This window comes from Mobula hypostoma, chromosome 10 (assembly GCF_963921235.1).
Source record: "Mobula hypostoma chromosome 10, sMobHyp1.1, whole genome shotgun sequence".
In the NCBI taxonomy this organism is placed as follows: Eukaryota; Metazoa; Chordata; class Chondrichthyes; order Myliobatiformes; family Myliobatidae; genus Mobula; species Mobula hypostoma.
In genome coordinates, this window is record NC_086106.1 from 104969230 (window position 1) to 104986837 (window position 17608).

The 17608-nt window shown below is 40.5% G+C and overlaps 1 protein-coding gene across 3 annotated transcripts in view; it reads left to right on the top strand.

Annotated features, from left to right (window-relative positions):
- The window catches only part of LOC134353086 (ubiquitin carboxyl-terminal hydrolase 12), a 50487-nt gene that overhangs the window by 6732 nt on the left and 26147 nt on the right, over window positions 1-17608 (top strand). For all 3 annotated transcript variants that reach the window (XM_063060972.1, XM_063060974.1, XM_063060975.1), the window contains exon 2: window positions 16508-16588. In XM_063060972.1, the coding sequence (XP_062917042.1) occupies window positions 16508-16588 (81 nt within the window). The remainder of the gene's footprint in view (window positions 1-16507; window positions 16589-17608) is intronic.

Below are 17608 nucleotides of genomic sequence, written 5' to 3' on the forward strand. Positions count from 1 at the left end.
GTGTTGGCCATCCTTCAGAAGAAGGATATTTGGCCAATTCCTGATCCTGAAGTATTTTGCTTCCCTATTCTCAGCTGACCCACTTAAAAAAAAAACATGGAGTGTCTAATTACCATTTGTTTGTCACCATAAAGTGTCATACAATTTTTCAAAATCCATTTTTTTTCCTCTGGTAATTGTAGAAGTATAAGAATAACACTGTTTCAAGTTACTCCTGGGATTTAAAACCTGTGGAAGATTATTTTGATACATAAATTGCATTCACTCACAACATTTTACAAGATGGAGTAGTACAATCTAATATTAGTTCTACTTTCTGTGAATCTCTTGAAGAAACTACTATTTTCTATGTTATCAGATAACCCAGCTTCAGTCTTGTTACTTGCGTAGGCTGTGAAAGTTAATCTGGTGGAAAGGGCAATCACCTGAGGCAACTTGTACAATGTTCTTTTGCTGCAGAAAAAGGATGCGAGGGCAAACCAAAGAAAATAAAAAGGGTAAGCTGACGTGGAATTAGATAGTTCAGAAGTTTTCAGGATCATGCAGACCTAATGAAAAAAATCAGTGAATTTCAGAAGAGTTTGTAATAATCACCTCAGTTTATTCATCGTCAATCACATTCTTTAAAACATGATTATGCTTTAAACACACATAGTTATTAAATGGATTGTTTTGTTGAAGCAAGATCTTTTCATTTCTCTGGATTTCTGCTTGATGTTTTGATTAATATTCAGGACTATTGAAAAATTTACTCAATTCTGCCTTCGGTCTACAAGATTGCATTAATGTAAATTGGTAGAAAATGGTTGTTAAAAAAGATGGGGGGGGGTCATCAGTTATTCATTCTAAGATCCAAGACTTCAAATCCTTGATCCTTCGGTTCCTCTTTCCCTCACCTACCTTCCTGCCAACCTACATTACCATAAATGTTTCCCTTAATATCTCCCTTGCTTTGCCACATGGTGCGATCAGCAGGTATTGCAATAGTTTTATAGATTATTCAAGTTCTTCTTTTGAGTTTTGTCGTCATGCAAGGAAATTATCAAGAAAACCTTTCACCATTTGTGTGATCTCTTCCCCATCTCTGTTTTCTCCTGCTGACTGAAGCAGAGATAGCACATCATAAAGATGCAGATAAATCAGCAACCCAGCCTGTTTTAATGTATCTCAGTGAGGTGCCACAGAATTATACTGTTCAAGAGGAAAGAAGCAAATGAAAAGGAATGCTGAATTAAATGGGCTTCATTTCAGATTGATTTCTTTTCATCGTGGTCTTTCACATTAGATTACATTATGTTATGTTATATTTATTCTATTTCCTAGCCATCAATTCTATCCTTCACTCTGGTAACTGTAGAAAACTGAACCAGGTTATCCACAACCTTGATGTTCACACCTCAAGGATGCTTGCTTAGCCCATTGCATTACTGTCTCTACACCAATGACTGTGTGGCTAGGCACAGCTCAAACACCATCTATAAATACACCGATGACACAGCTGTTGTTGGTAGAATCTCAGGTGATGATGAGGCAGTGTACAAGGGTGAGATAAATCAGCTAGTTGAATGTGTCACAACACCAACCTTGTTCTCAACATCAGTAAGAACAAGGAGCTGATTGTGGACTTCAGGAAGGGGAGAATGGGAAAATACACACCGGTTCTCATTGAGGGGTCAACAGCTTCAAGTTTCTGGGCCCAACATATTGACACAGTCACGAAGAAAGCATGCCACCAGCTATATTTCATTAAGAGTTTGAGGAGATTTGGTATGTTACCAAAGACTAGCAACTTTCTACTGATGTACCGTGAAGACCATTCTCACTGGTTGCACTGCGTAGTATGGAGGCTCCAGTGCACAGGATCAAGAAAAGAGCTGTGGAGACTTGTAGACTGAGCCAGCTCCATCATGAGCACTGGCCTGCCCACTGTTGAGGATACTTCAGAAGGTGCTGCCTCAAGGAGATATTCATCATTCAAGATCCTCACCATCTAGGACATGCCCTTGTTTCATTACTGCCATCAAGGAGCAGGTACAGGAGCCTTAAGACCCACACTCAATGATTTAGAAACAGCTTCTTCCCCTCTGACTGAACAGAACATGAACATTTATGTATTTCTTCTAACTTACAGTTACATTTTTACATATCACACTGCACTGCTGCTGCAAAACAACAAATTTCATGACATTTGTTGGTAATAGTAAACCCGATTTTGGTTCTGATATTTAATCCTGAACAGAGTTTGTGGATCTCTCATCTCCATCATCTTCAAGATCTCCCATTTTTATCTCTGTAACATTGTCCTGTTCTAGCTTTGCTTCATTTTATCTGATCCTGATACAATCATCCATGCCATTGCTATCCCCAGACCTAACTTGCTGTTCTGCTTTCCATGAACAAGGTCAAAGCTCTGACGCCCATGACCATCAACTCCTAAATTTGCAGAAATATAAAGGCTTAAGCAATGCTCAGACTTTAAAATTCTCATTCTTGTTTCCCTGTGTGGTCCCAGTGCTTCCTATCTCTGTAGTCTCATTCAACCATATAACCCTTGAGCTATCTGTACTTCTCTAATTACTCCATCGTTAAGCATAATTGCAGTACCATTGGCAGCCATGCTTTCAATTGCAATGACATAGTTAGGTTCTGGAAACCTCTTTCAGAATTGTATGACTTCAGTTATTTGCAAGTTGTTCCGAAATTTTTAGGGAAACTGATGTATGACTATAGAGAAGGGAGATCACTTTATACTTAAGTTCGATTTCAGTATTTTTATGATTACCGGGGTGGTAAACAAAGACAGCCTGGTGGAAATGATGTATTAATCTAGATTTTAGGTGCTTCCAACAATTAAGTGGAAAGGTGGACCTGCACGCATTAGAGGACTTATCCTTGAATGCATAAAATCGGTTTGTGAACCAGGTGTGTGGCTGAATCTGGGTTTGGGTAGTGTTGCAGCTGGATCAGGGGTCTGATATAAACTCCCCGGCCACTTTATAAGGTACCTCACTGAGTATATGTTCGTCGTCTTCTGCTGCTGTAGCTCATCCACTTCAAGGTTTGACATGTTGTGCATTCAGATATGCTCTTCTGCAAACTACTGTTGTAACGTGTGGTTATTTAAGTTCTGCCATCTTTTTGTTATCTAGAACTAGTCTGGCCATTCTCCTCTGAACTTTCGCATTAACGAGATGTTTTCACCCACAGAACTGTTGTTCACTGCATCTTTTGTTTCTAGCACCATTCTCTGTAACCTCTGGAGATGGTTGTGCATGAAAATCCCGCAAGATCAGCAGATTCTGAGATACTCAAACCACCCCAACTAGCGCCAACAACCATTCCACAATCAAAATCACAAATCCTCATCCTGCTGTTTGTTCTGAACAATAACTTAACCTCCTGACCATGTTTCAATGCTTTTATATGTTGAGTTGCTGCCATATGATTGAGTGATTAGATCTATACATTACTCTATAGGTGTACCTAATAAAGTAGCCACTAAGTGTATTTCCAAATTCTTTTAAACTTACTGGTTTCATTTGAAATTTTATTGTACAACTGAATAACATGTTAAAAAAGTAAATGTTTCGGGTATTAATAGAAATAATATCCAATATTCAGAAAATATGCTACGCTAGCAGTACCAAAATCCCATGGGTGCCAGAGTATCCGAGTTTTATTGCATATTGCAAACTTTGTATAAGAAGCAAGCTTACTGCCAGCTTCAGATGCAGTGGGAAATAGATCAATTTCTTGTAAATTGTCTTGTTTTGCCAGTATCTAGAATATTTTCTAATGTGAAAATATAGAATATCTACAAAAATGGAGAAGATGTCATTGAAATGATGAAGCAAAGATGAAAATATTGTAGGAACTCAGCAGGTTGGGCAGCATCTGAGGAGGGAAAAGGACAGACCACAGTTTCTTCAGTATTTTGTTTTTTCACTCTAGATTCCAACATTTGAAGTCTCGTGTCTTCGTGAGAATGATTCTTAGCTCAAAATGGTCCAATCATTATTTTTTTCTTAAAGTATTTAATTTGAGATTTTGATTGATATGCTGTTTTGGTTGCACCAATGAGAATGGGCACGGAGGCTTTGGAAAAAGGTGTATAAGAGGTTTGCCAGGTCATTGACTGATTTTAAGGGCTACGAGCTATAAGGAGAAGCTAGGCAAACTTGGGTTGTTTACTCAGGGGTCAGAGGCTGAGGGGAGATCTGGCAGAAGTTGATATAATTCTAAAAGGTATAAATCTATACTTGGCATAGGTGTTGTACTGATCGATGCCTCATTAAAGCAGTCAGCATATTCAAATACCCCGCTGACCAGAACATTCTTTCTTCTCCCTTCTTCCATCAGACAAGAGGATACAAAAAGTAGAAAGTACATAGCACCAGCCTCAAGGACAGCTTCTACCCTCCTGTTATAAGCCTATTAAATGATTCCCTAGTGCAATAAAATGGATCTTCACCTCACAAACTACCTTGCTCCTTAAAGTTTACGTGCACTGCATGTTACTTGGTAACTGTTACACACAATTCTGCATTGTTATTGTTTTACCTTGTTCCATGTCGGTGTATTGTTTAACGATTTGAGCTGTATAAGTAGTATGCAAGACATACTTTTCGCTGTATTCCAGTACTTACTTACCCATCGTCCCTACTGGGGCATACGCAGCCGACATCAACTCACCAGAGTCCTCTTTCCTGGGCCATTTTCCACTTCCTAGGTGAAGATTCTTCCTTTCCCAGGGATGAGGTCTTTGGAGCTTCATAGCTCTGGTTCTTTAGGGATGGGGTTGCCAGCCCCATGCACAAACCTCCTCCTTTAGCAGCCGGGCCTGGGACTGTCTGTGGTGGAGTTATGTTGGTACATGTGATGATAATAAATCAATTTCAATTCCAAATAGAGCAGACAGAATCTTTCACTGAGCATAGAAATGTTAATTGGTTTATTACTGTCATGTATACTGAGGTACAGTGAAAATTTTTTTTCCACACAGAGCATGATGGGTGCCTGGAGTAGGTTGCCAAGGGTAGTGATGGAAGCAGATGCAACAGTGGCATTTAAAGCATTTTTATATGGTCACACGAATAGGCAGGGAATGAAGGAATATGGATCATGTACAGACAGGCGAGATTTGATTTATTTTGGCATCATGTTTGGCACAGTCATTCTGGACCAAAGGGTTGCGCTGTTTCATATTCTAATATATATTTGCATGAATGAAGGAATGAGTTTGTATCTTGACATGTAGGCTATTTTAATTGCATGGTACAAGAAACAAAGGCCATAAGAATATAAATACAGAGAAATATTGATGTCTTGAGCCTTTTCACCACCATTATGTTTTTGGCAAGCTGCTGTGTTTGTGAAGTATATTCACAAAGAAGTTGGATCATTGTGTAACGATTTGACCTGTATAAACAGCGTGCATCACAGTAAGTCACCTATCATCCCTTCTAGAGCATAGGCCACCAATAGCAGGTTGATATTACTGCATACAGAAGGTGAAAGAGAATTGTTAATGTCCACAAAATCCTCTAAATTCTTATTATTTGATGTTCTGAACTGGAGGGGCTTCTAAGAACATTTTTCTGAAATTTGCTTCAGGTTTTTTTCTCTTTTCCCTCATTACATGGAAGATAGCAGACAGCTTTGGGTTTATAAACAATGAGTTTGAAATTTAGCTGTATACTTAATGGACTTGACTTGATAAGGAGAAAACTACATCTGGTGGGAAGCAACATTCATTTACAACCCTTATAATTTTTTTTAAAAGCCAGGTCATGAGATATTAGGACAGATGCTCTGTCAACTGGACGGTCGAAAAGGAGAGCACAGAGAAGGGGCGAATGGAAGGAATTCCAGAATTTCTTTGCTATTTGTCATTGTTGAAGTAATTAAATTCAGAATGTAGAAGCTGTTGGAATTGGACTAGCAGATGTGTCTGAGGCTGATTGGCTGCTAAGAACAAAGATGGTAGTTGAGTTGAACCTGTTACAAGTTAGGATGCAGGAAATTGATATTTGGTTACCCCAAGAATAGAATGAGGGAGGACAGCCAAGAATCTATTGTAATACTAACAGAAACTATTGGGAAATCTCTGCTGGTCAGGGATCCATCTATGGGAAGAAAAACAATTAATGTTTCAGAGTTTTGATAGAAGAATGGTTTAAGCTCAATTTCTAATCTATGTATTCCTCAACTGGGGTCATTAGAGAAATTCTGCAGTACCTTCAGTGTTTATGAATTAGTGTGTGGAGAACTAGTTGAGCATGTTGCTTGTTTTTCCCAGTCAGGTATCCCCAATGAACTGCATGCGTAACATCTCTTACTATTAACCTACGTGCTGTCAATTACATACTGTCAGTTATATGCATTTCCCACTTATGGGTGTCCATGGAACGGAAAAAGAAAAAAAATGTAGGCGTTTGTATGCTTAAGAGTTTTCTGCTTTTTGGGTTTTGTCTTTCTAGCTATTTTTGCAACTTGTACTGTGGTCTTATTGGGTGTAGAAATGTATGTACATTGAAGGCACACTCCTGGTGGGAAAAGGAGTTTAACATATTAAAAAAAAAGTTGGAATAACCTTGCAGGTCAATATCAATGGAGATGTGTATGTATAATTCACATATTGCGAAACTTTCTTCTAGCTAGCCAGAAATCTAAAAGTGGGCAATTCAAGTTTCTGTAGATATTTCAAAAGGAAGAATGCGTTGGTCAAATAGAAAATAAGTCTCGTGAATGAATAAAAGAAAAAGTAATGATGGCAGTTGAACTAAAGTAGTAGTTTTCATTATCTTCAATGTGGAGGATATGTGTAACAACCAGTAAATAGTTCTAACTCAGGAATTGGGAAGAAAGAAGGAACTTGGCAACTTTTCAATCATCTCAGAAGTAGTACTGAGTAAATCACTTGGAATTATGGGCTGATATTATCCAGAGTACATCTTTATGTCTTACAAGAAACAGCTGATGAGATAATTACTGGATTGCTTTCAGTTTTATGAAGGTCTCTAGATTCTAGAAAGTTTCTGTTAGGTTGGAAAATAGTAAATCTAACTCTGTTAATTCAAAAAGGAAGGAGATGTTGAATGATCATGGGTCTCAGTTGATTAGTGATTTCAGAGACAGATGGACAATTGCTTATTTAATTCTTTGGAAAATACATTATCTGAACTAACTGATTTTTTAAATATTCTTTTCTTATCATCTTTTCTAAGGAATAAATACATAAACACATTTTTTAAAGTCTTTGTTAAAAGTACATTCCTTTCCCAACCCTTCCAACCACCCTCAACAGCTCCAATTCCATTATTATAGAATCCTTATAATTTTTTAGTGACATTGATTTCACTCTGCTCAGCTCAACTTTTGCCTCTTCGTGGAGAACTTTTGGAACCAAGTACTTTGGGATCTCTGTGTAGATGAAAAATGTATATTTGTAGATCTTAAGAATATCTATACTGTATAAAGCTGAAGAACAATATTTCCCCTTGTCCTTTTCACAGGTTACCATTGCAAGAATTTCTGTGTTAACGTTGCAATAATTTTTAGGGTGAATATTAATAGTGTTGTGTCAGTATGGATAATTAGAGTCATAGACCACTACAACGTAGGAACAGGTCCTTCAGTCCATCTGGACTATGCCAAACTGTTAATCTGCCTACACTTGGACTATATCCATTTATACTTCAACCATTCATGTACCCATCCAAATTTCTCTTAAATGTTGAAGTCGAACCCACATCTACCACTTATGCTGGCAGCTCATTTGACAATCTCACCAACCTCGAAGTGAAGAAGTTCTCCCTCACGTTCTCTTTAAATATTTTCATCTTTCACCCTTAACCCATAGCCTCTAGTTGTAGCCCCACCCAACCTCAGTGGAAAAAGCTTGCTTGCACGTGCACTATAATTTTTGTACACCTCTATCAAATGTCCCCTCAATCTTCTGTGTTCTAGGGAATAAGGTGCTAACCTGTTTAACCTTTCCCTATCGCTCAGATGGTCAAATCCTGGCAACATCTTTGTAAATTTTCTCTGCATTCTTTCAATCTTATTTGTATCTTTCCTGTAGGTGGTAGGTGACCAATACTGGACACAATACTCCAAATTAGGCCTCACCAATGTCTTAACAATTTCAACATAACATCCCAACTCCCAAAGTGCAACACCTCTCAATTTTCTGCATTAAATTCCATCTGCTACTTTCAGCCTATTTTTCCAGCTGGTCCAGATCCTGCTGCCACCTTTGATAGTCTTCCTTGCTGTCCACTACATCCCCAGTCTTGGTGTCATCCACAGATTTGCTAATCCAGTTTACCACATTATCATCCAGATTGTTGATACAGATAACAAATAACAACAGTCCCAGCACCAATCCCTGCGGCACACCACTAGTTACAGGCCTCCAGTCAGACAGGCAACTATCTACTACCACTCTCTGCCTTCTTCCGTGAAACCAGTGTCCAATCCAATCTACTGCCTCATCTTCAGCGCAAAGCAATTGAACCTTCTTGATCAACCTCCCATGTGGGACTTTGTCAAAGGCTTTGCTAAAGTCCATGTAGACAACATTCACTGCCTTGCCTTCATCAACTTTCCTGGTGATCTCCTGGAAAAACTATTAAGATTGGTTGGACATGACTTAACATGCACAAAGCCATGTGGATAATCCATAATCAGTCCCTATTCATCCAAATACTTATATATCCAGTCGCTTAAGATACCTTCCCACTACTGATGTCAGGCTCACTGGCCTATAATTTCCTGGCTTCCTTTCTTAATCAAAGGAACTTCATATGCTATCCCCAAATCCTCTGGCATCTCATCCGTGGCTAAAGATGTTTTAAATATTTCGACCTGTGTAATTTCTTCACTAGCCTCCCACAGGGTCTGAGGGAACGCTTTGTCAGGACGTGGGGGGTTTATCCACCCTAATTTGTCTCAAGAGAGCAAACACCACCTCCTCTGTAATCAGAATTGGGTCCAAGAACTAGTTGCTGCAGTGCCTTGCATGTATATCCTCTGGCTATTTCCCAAGTAAATATAGACGCAAAAAAATCCATATGTGATTTTTCCATCTTGTGGCTCCCCACATAGAATAACGCTCTGATCTTCCCGAGGACCAATTTTGTCCCTGGGATTTTCCTTCACCTTGTCTGCCAGAGGAACATCATATCTTCTCTTAGTACTTCTAATTGTTTTTTTTAAGTGTTCTGTTGCATTTCTTGCGTTTCTCAAGTACCTACATAACAACAGAACATAAGAAATGTGAGCAGGAGTAGGTCATCTGGCCCATTGAGCCTACTTTGTCATGTGACCGGCAACAATGAATTATCAATGGAGTCAGGTTTTATAAAAAAACAAACATTTATTAAACTCTGCTCAACAGTAGAGGAAAGTATTCCAACGACTAACTTAACCGGAAGTTAACTGCTATACGCCAACTCTGGAACAGTTCTTAAAAGGGTAAATTCGAAAACAATTCTTAAAGTGGTAAATTCGAAAGTCCAAGTGATTTACACAGTCAATAAGGAGCGACTTCTCTGGAAACGGATTTCTTCGAAGACGTGACGTTACTGCTGATTCTCAAAAGGATTCACGACGAAGGAAATAAAGCAGCTTAAAGGAACTGACCTTTTCCTGGTGAGTGAACATTGCTCAAACTTCCCTGCTCTTGCAGGAGTTATCTCAGATGCACGTCACTATTTCTGAACGAGGACCCAATAAGGTCGATCCTTTATAAAACCACCGAACGACTCCAACTTTATTCGATCCTTCGGGTTCCCGTCCTTTAGTAAGGTCTTCACTCTCCAATATTACTGTAAAGGAAAAATTATAGACACACACAAACCTGGCAGCAATTGGCGAAACTGCCAGCACCAATCTTTGCACCTTAAAATAGAAAGGAAAACCCTGTTTTAAGACGAAACTGCGTCATGAGACAAGTACGCAGCATAACGGAGTAACTGACGAACTAATACAAAACTAAACTGAAACTAACTGCGTCACAACAGGGTATCCCTTTATATACCTGTTGAGAACAGGTCATCATGTGACCGCACACTAGCGGGAAAATTACTTCACCCCACCATCGCAAAACCATTACATCATGGTCATAAGACAGTCACAAGATACCCACGGGGTATGTAACACTTCACCATTCAATACGATTATGGCTGATCTGGCCATGGACTCATCTCCACCTACCCGCCTTTTCCCCATAACCCTTAATTCCCGTACTGTGCAAAAATGCTATCTAACCTTATCTTAAATATATTTGTTGAGCTAGCCTCCACTGCTTCATTGGGCAGAGAATTACACAGATTCACCACTCTCTGGGAAAATCAGTTCCTCCTCATCTCCATCCTAAATCTACTCTCCAGAATCTTGAGGATATGTACCTCCTTTGACCTGCTTGCCTATACGTGCTATTCACCTCCTCTTTCTTAACAAGGGCCTCAATATTTCTTGAAAACTAAGGTTCCCTAAACCTGTTATCCTTGCCTTTTATTCTGACAGGAACATACCAATTCTGTACTCTCAAAATTTCACTTTTAAACGCCTCCCACTTTCCAACTACCCTTGCCAGAAAACAGCTAGTCCCAATCCACACTTGTCAGATCCTTACTGATACCATCAAGATTGGACTTTCTCCAATCTCAATCTCAATAAGTGGAGCAGACTATCATTTTCCATAATTACCTTGAAACTAATGTTGTTATGGTCACTAGATGCAAAGTGTTCCCCTACATATCCTTCTGTCATCTGCCCTGTCTTCATTCTCTAATAGCAGATCTGGTATCAGAGTCTCTCTAGTTGGACATCTATGCACTAATAAAGGAAACTTTCCTGAACATGTTTGACAAATTCTTTCCCATCCAACCCTTTTACAGTGCGGGAGCCCGAGTCAATATGTCGGAAAATCACCTACGATCACAACCTTATGGTTCTTGCAACAGTCTGTGAACTCTCTACAAATTTGCTCCTCTAAATCCTGTGGATGGTCTATATCCTGTTAGGTGGTCTATGTTATAATTCCATGAGCACGGTCATACCTTACACGTTCCTCGGTTCTACCCAGAAATCCTCACGAGACAAGCCCTTCAGTCTGTCTTGACTGAGCACTGTCATGACATTTTCCTTGACTAGTAATGACACCCTCCCCCTTTAATCCCTCCTGCTCTATCACGTCTAAAACAACAGCACCCTGGAACACTCAGCTGCTAGTCTTGCCCTTTCTGCAACGAAGTCTCACTAATGGGTATAACGTCATAATTCCATGTGCTGATCCATGCCCTATCTGCATCTCCTACTCTGCATTGAAATATATGCAGTTCTGAACATTAAACCCATCATGCTCAACCTTTTGGTTCCTGACTTTGTATTAGATTAGATAATGAGGACTTTTATTGTCATTTAGTAATGCATGCATTAAGAAATGATACAATTTGTTCCTCCAGGATGATATCACAGAAACACAAGACAAACCAAGACTAAAAAAACTGACAATAACACATAATTATAACATATAGTTACAACAGTGCAGGCAATACTGTAATTTGATAGAAGAACAGACCATGGGCATGGTAAAAAGTCTCAAAGTCTCTCGAAAGTCCCATCATCTCACGCAGACGGTTGAAGGAAGAAAACTCTTCCTGTCATGAGCTTCCAGCGCCGCAAACTTGCCGATGCAGCACCCTGGAAGCACCCGACCACAGTCCGACTCCGAGTCCGTCCGAAAACTTCGAGCTTCCGACCAGCTCTCCAACACCGAGCACCGAGCACCATCTCTGCCGAGCGCTTCGACCCCGGCCCCAGCAATAAGCATTGCTGAGGATTTGGGGTCTACCCCTCCTGAGATTCTTGATCGCACAGTAGCAGCGGCAGCGAAGCAGGCATTTCAGAAGTTTCTCCAGATGTTCCAATGTGTTTCTCACGGCTGTCTCCATCAAATCAGGATTGTGCACGACATCCTAGTTCACAAATACGATATCAATTTGGAGCGTCGGCGCACGCTGCGTCGCGCTGCCATCTTCTCCTCCGCCTACTTAGGCTTAATAATGATGATGATTATGAAGACACGTAGTCCTCTTTTATTGTCATTTAGTAATGCATGCATTAAGAAATGATACATTATTTCCTCCGGTGTGATATCACAAAACACAGGACAAACCAAGACTGAGAAAACTGACAAAACTACATAATTATAACATATCGTTACAAACAGTGTAACAATACCATAACTTGATGAAGAAGTCCGTGAGCACAGTAAAGTTCAAAGTTTCTCAAATGTCCCACATCTCACGCAGACGGGAGCAGGAAGAAAAAAGTCTCCCTGCCATGCCGACCACAATCCGACTGTGAGTCATCCGAAAACTTCGAGCTCTGATTAGCTCTCCGACACCGAGTTCTGAGCGCCATCTCTGTCCGAACGATTCAACCTCCTTCTCGGTCGCCAAAAGCAGGCAAGGCTGGGGATTTTGAGGCCTACCCTCCAAAAGTTCCCGACCACACAGTAATGACAGCAGCGAACGGGCGTTTCAGAAATTTCTCCAGATGTTCCTCTGCTTTCATGTCCATTCTCCATCAAATAGCATCTTTCTCCATAACCACTCCACTATCTGTTCTGGTGCTCTGGTTCTCATCCCCCTGCAACTCTAGTTTAACCCCCTTACCCTCAAGCCTGATTTATACTTCTGCGTTAACTGGACGCCATAACCTATGCAAGTGGCCTACGCACGTTGTGAGCATTTATACTTGTGTGTTGGTGTGTCTGTGTCGCTCTGCAATTCACACACGTCACGCATGCGCACACACCTCGTGCAAAGCTTTATGGTTATGGTAGTCTTCCTCGGGGTAAACAAGAAGCGAGCGTCTTTTTTCATAAAAGCAAAATGTGTCCTCCATAATTTCGGAGGTCTGTAAAGCTTTATGGAAAGCATTGCAGCCAGAGTTCCTTCCCTAACCTTCAGTCGTCCAATGGGAAGCTATATAGGATGAAATGCAATGCTACCAAGCGGACCAATCATAGCTGTTGCGGTCTGCGTTGCCGCAACGCATGGTTACATTTAGGTGTGTGTCGCGGCAACGCAGGCTCTGGCATAGGGATCCGCGTCGGCTTTGCGTAGGGTTTGCGGCGACGCAGTACTTACGGCGTCACGTTGACGCAGAAGTATAAATCAGGCTTCATGCAGCACCAGCAAACCTTCCCACTAGCATATTAGTCCCCCTTCAGTTAGGTGCAAACTATTCCTTCTGTACAGGTCTCACCTTCCCTGGAAGAGAGCCCAGTGATCCAAAAATTTAAAGCCTTCCTCCTGTACCAACTCTTCAGCGACATGTTAAACTGTACGGTCTTCCTAATTCCGACCTCACGAGGACATGGTACGGCTAGCAATCCTGAGATCATAACTCTGAAGGTCCGGTCTTTTAACTTAGCACCTAGCTCCCTGAACTCACTTTGCAGCTCCTCGTCACCTATCCTACCCTTGTCATTGGTACTGACATGGACCACAGCCTCTGACTGCTCACCCTCCCACTTAAGAATGCTGAGGACTTGATCTAAAATATTTCTGACCCTGGTAGACAGGAGGCAACAAACATCCGAGAATCTCATTCTCATCCACAGAACCTCCTTTCTGTTCTCCTAACCAACGAATCTCCTATCAGTAGAGCTTGCCTTGACTCCCCCTTTCCCTTCTAAGCCACAGAGCCAAATTCAGTGCCAGGGAGCTTACCGTTGTATCCTTCCTCTGCTAGTTCATCCTACCCCCACCCCCGCCAACAGTATTCAGAGGAGTGTACCTGTTGTGAAGGGCAATTGCTACAGGGGGCATTCTGCACTGACTATCCATTTCCTTTCCGCCTCACGTCGGTCACCCAGTTACCAATGTCCTGCACCTTGGGTGTAACTACCTCTCTGTATGCCTTATCTATCAAACCCTCAGCCTCCCAAATGATCTGGATTTCATCCAGTTCCAGCTCCAACTCCCTAATATGGTCTGTTAGAAACTGTAGCTGAATGCCCTTCTTGGAGGTATCCCTGCCTTTCCAGATCCCACAAGGGGAGCATTCCAGTATCCTGTGTGGCTTCCTCACTGTTCTAAATGTGCAATAAGAATGAAATAAAGAATAAATAATGAAGAATAATAAATCTACCTATGGTCTTCACTGAAGCCTTGATGAGCAAAGGCCTGAACTCCCCACTCCAATGCTGGGCCATTGACATAATGATTGCTGTGCTCAAACCTAATTTCTTTTTATTGGTCCTTGCCAAGTGCCTGATTATATGCAATCCAATGTCTCCTCAGGAACTGTAGTGTGTAAAAGTGCCGACTGCCCCGCTCACTTCTTTTAGAGTCTCTCTCCCTCTACACAGTTCGGTGTTTCCTTGGGACTGTGGCGCACAGAAATATGCCTACTGTCCTCGCTCACTTCTTCTAATCTCACTCTCCCTCTACGGAATCTGGTGTATATTTATATATAGTGAATATTAATTTTCCAACTATTAATATTGATATCTCCTTTCAAATTATTTTTGCACTCTTACTCAGTATTGAAACTGAGGAGAAGTGAATCTCCTCGCCATTGACAGGTTTGAAATCTATATACTACTAAAACTCTCATGCTCTGTCTGCCTGTTTGTGACCTCCAATTAGCGCAAATGGTGCATTACAGCGGCACTTTTGGCTGAATGGAATTAAAATGCGCTAACTTACAGAATGCAGGCAAAGTTCAGGGTTATATATTCATATAAAATTGCTCATTCGCAAAAATCAACAGGCTCCCTTTTAACCCGAGAGCCGATCGGCCATCATGGAAATCGGGACGTGACAGCCCGATGCATGCGCATGGCCAGCCACGGCAGCAACACCTACCGGAGCAAAAGGGCAGGGCAGCTCTATTTTGAGGGGTCACATTCTGCTAATCACCATCAAGATGTGCAGGATTGGGACAGATCTAACTGCCACCCATCAGTAAGAGATAATTAAATCTTATTTTAATGACGTACTTCGAGACACCCATAAAACCCTTTGCTGCAGTCAAAGGACAGCGGTGACTATATCACATCCATTTAGGAGAGCACCAACCACATCAAGAATAATCAGCATTCTTTGGTGTTAGTGCTTCGTATTTTCTATCCAACATTGGGGAAAAAAATGGTCAGCCTAATTATGCTGCGTGGAAAGGGAAGGGGGACATTATGGTCAAGAGATGACACCAAACGTCGTTGGGAAGCGGCAAGGAGAGGGAGAGAACTAGAATCGGATGAGGCCAGGGCCACACGACTCCAGGATCAAAGAGTCAGGACAAAAAAGATGAGAGAAGAAGAGGCAGAGGAGGAAAGGCATGCACATCTCTAGGATCAGAGAAAAACAACAAACAGCAGAAGAGCCGAAGAGATGGGGGATGAAAGGGCTGCACGTCTCCAGAAAGACAAAACAGGCACAGAAGGAGGAGAGAGGAAGAGACAAAGGAGCTGAGAAATGCATGTCTCCAGGATCAGAGACAAAGAACAAACAGCAGAAAAGATGAAGAGACGGGGATGAAAGGACTGCACATCTCCAGAATGACAACGAGAGGCACGAGGGTGGCAGATAAACTAGAAATGATGCCATCAAAGTGTCCTTCGTTTAACAAGGAGGAGCTATATTTGCTTTGCTACGCATCGTTCTTCTTTAATAAACTGAGGTTTTCTACTTCAGTTTCCAAAGCAAAGCGATACCGGTAGCATTCAGGAAAATTTAATGTTCATTCTGGTCACATCAGACTGCACTACCCTTCTCTCAAAGGGTGCCCCAACGGGTCACCCCGTTGTCTAGTTCAAAATGAGGATTTTCCTTGCAAGTCCTTATAGTCAAGAATGTTAAACATGCTACATATTACTGTCAGCGCCTTGCATTCTGCCTCTGAAATTTATTCCAAGTAACACACTACAAAGCAACTATATAAGTTTAACATGACCAACTAGCGGTGGATTTCTAGGCAATAAAATCATAAGGTTTTGTGACTTCTGTGCTCTTGAATCTATTCTCTTTTTAATAAATGTAGTACCAATGGACATAAGAAAACCTTAAATGTGATGGAAGTTGCATAGTTTTCCTTGATTTGTTCCGAAACTATTTGCTTTTGCTTGCACTTCAAATTATTGCCAAGCCCCACATGGATGTTCCACTTTAGTGCCAATATTTACAGTATTTAAAGCAGAGGTTGATAGATTCTTGATTAGTAAGGGCATTGAAGGTTATGGAACAAAGGCAGAGTAGACCTGATGGTCCGAATGGCTCAATTCTGCTCCTGTCTAATGGTCTTATTAAAAGTAAAATTTTATAGTTTGCATTAAGATTCTAGCATCCCATTATCTTAACAGCAAGCGCTGTTTTTTGTGACTTTTCTCTACTTGTTTCAAAAGTATCATGTGGATGTTACTCAAAAATATGGGTTCTATACTTTGTAATTTCATTGGATGATCTTTCCTTTGTCTTTTTACTTGTAGGGCGCCAATGCCTCTGCTTTGGAAAAAGAGATTGGGCCAGAACAGTTTCCCGTAAATGAACATTACTTTGGCTTGGTCAATGTGAGTTGCTCCTAATTTCTCTGGGGCCTTCTTGAAACTAATTTCTATACACATTTAAATGGTTATTTTTTCAGTTTTGATTTCTTTGAATGTATTAGAAATATATGGAAACTGAAACAGACTATGGAATGTACATGGAATAGAAACAAGCTAATAAAATTAGAAATGTGGCAAATTAAACACTCAATTTCATTGATACCTGGAACTCTCCAAATATTTATGCATCCTACATGGAAACTACCACAGAAGAATGGGATGTTCAGCCAAATCAGTTTATATTGCTGTTTATTCTCCTGGAAACCTTAACACTATCCTTTCAGCTGTCTGTGAGTCATTATGTGCAGATTTCGAAAAAAGAAATGGAAACGAACAGAAATGTTCAATTACAGTAGTCTGAAATTGCAATTCTCTATCTGTGGTCTTTAAAAGTGAAGGGTTTGAAAAAGCAGCAGACAGAAAGAGAAGAAAAGCAAAGTCATCTAACCCTCCAATGGTGTCATCCACAGATAGTTCTAGAAATCTAAGAAACCTCTGATAAGAATACAGCCATTTGCCAAATTTCCTGAGGTGATCTTCTGTAAAATAGGAACTGTTCCCTAGAGAAGTTATCCTAATTATGACAGATGCAGTTCATTATTTACTCTTGTATTAATCCTTTATCTAGTATGAATTTATGTATATCATGGGGGAAGGGCAAATTAGGCCCACATGCTCTGGATGGAAAAGATGGCTTATAGTCACTTTGGTCACAAGAGAACTTCAAACAATAACTGGTCAATGTAATACTAGATTTCAAAGATAGTACACAGTTAATTATTTTCATTTTAAAAAAACTAAAGCTCTTCAAGGATGACAATCCAGTACTATGTGCCTAACTTTGTTTTACTACTAAACTGTAGTTAAAAATGTTCTCATTATATCTACTGATATCAAATCATACATTTTTGTATAAAGTCAATGTTGCTAATCTATTTCATATCCTATTGTTCTGGCATTCAGTAATGTGAACCAATTGAGGTA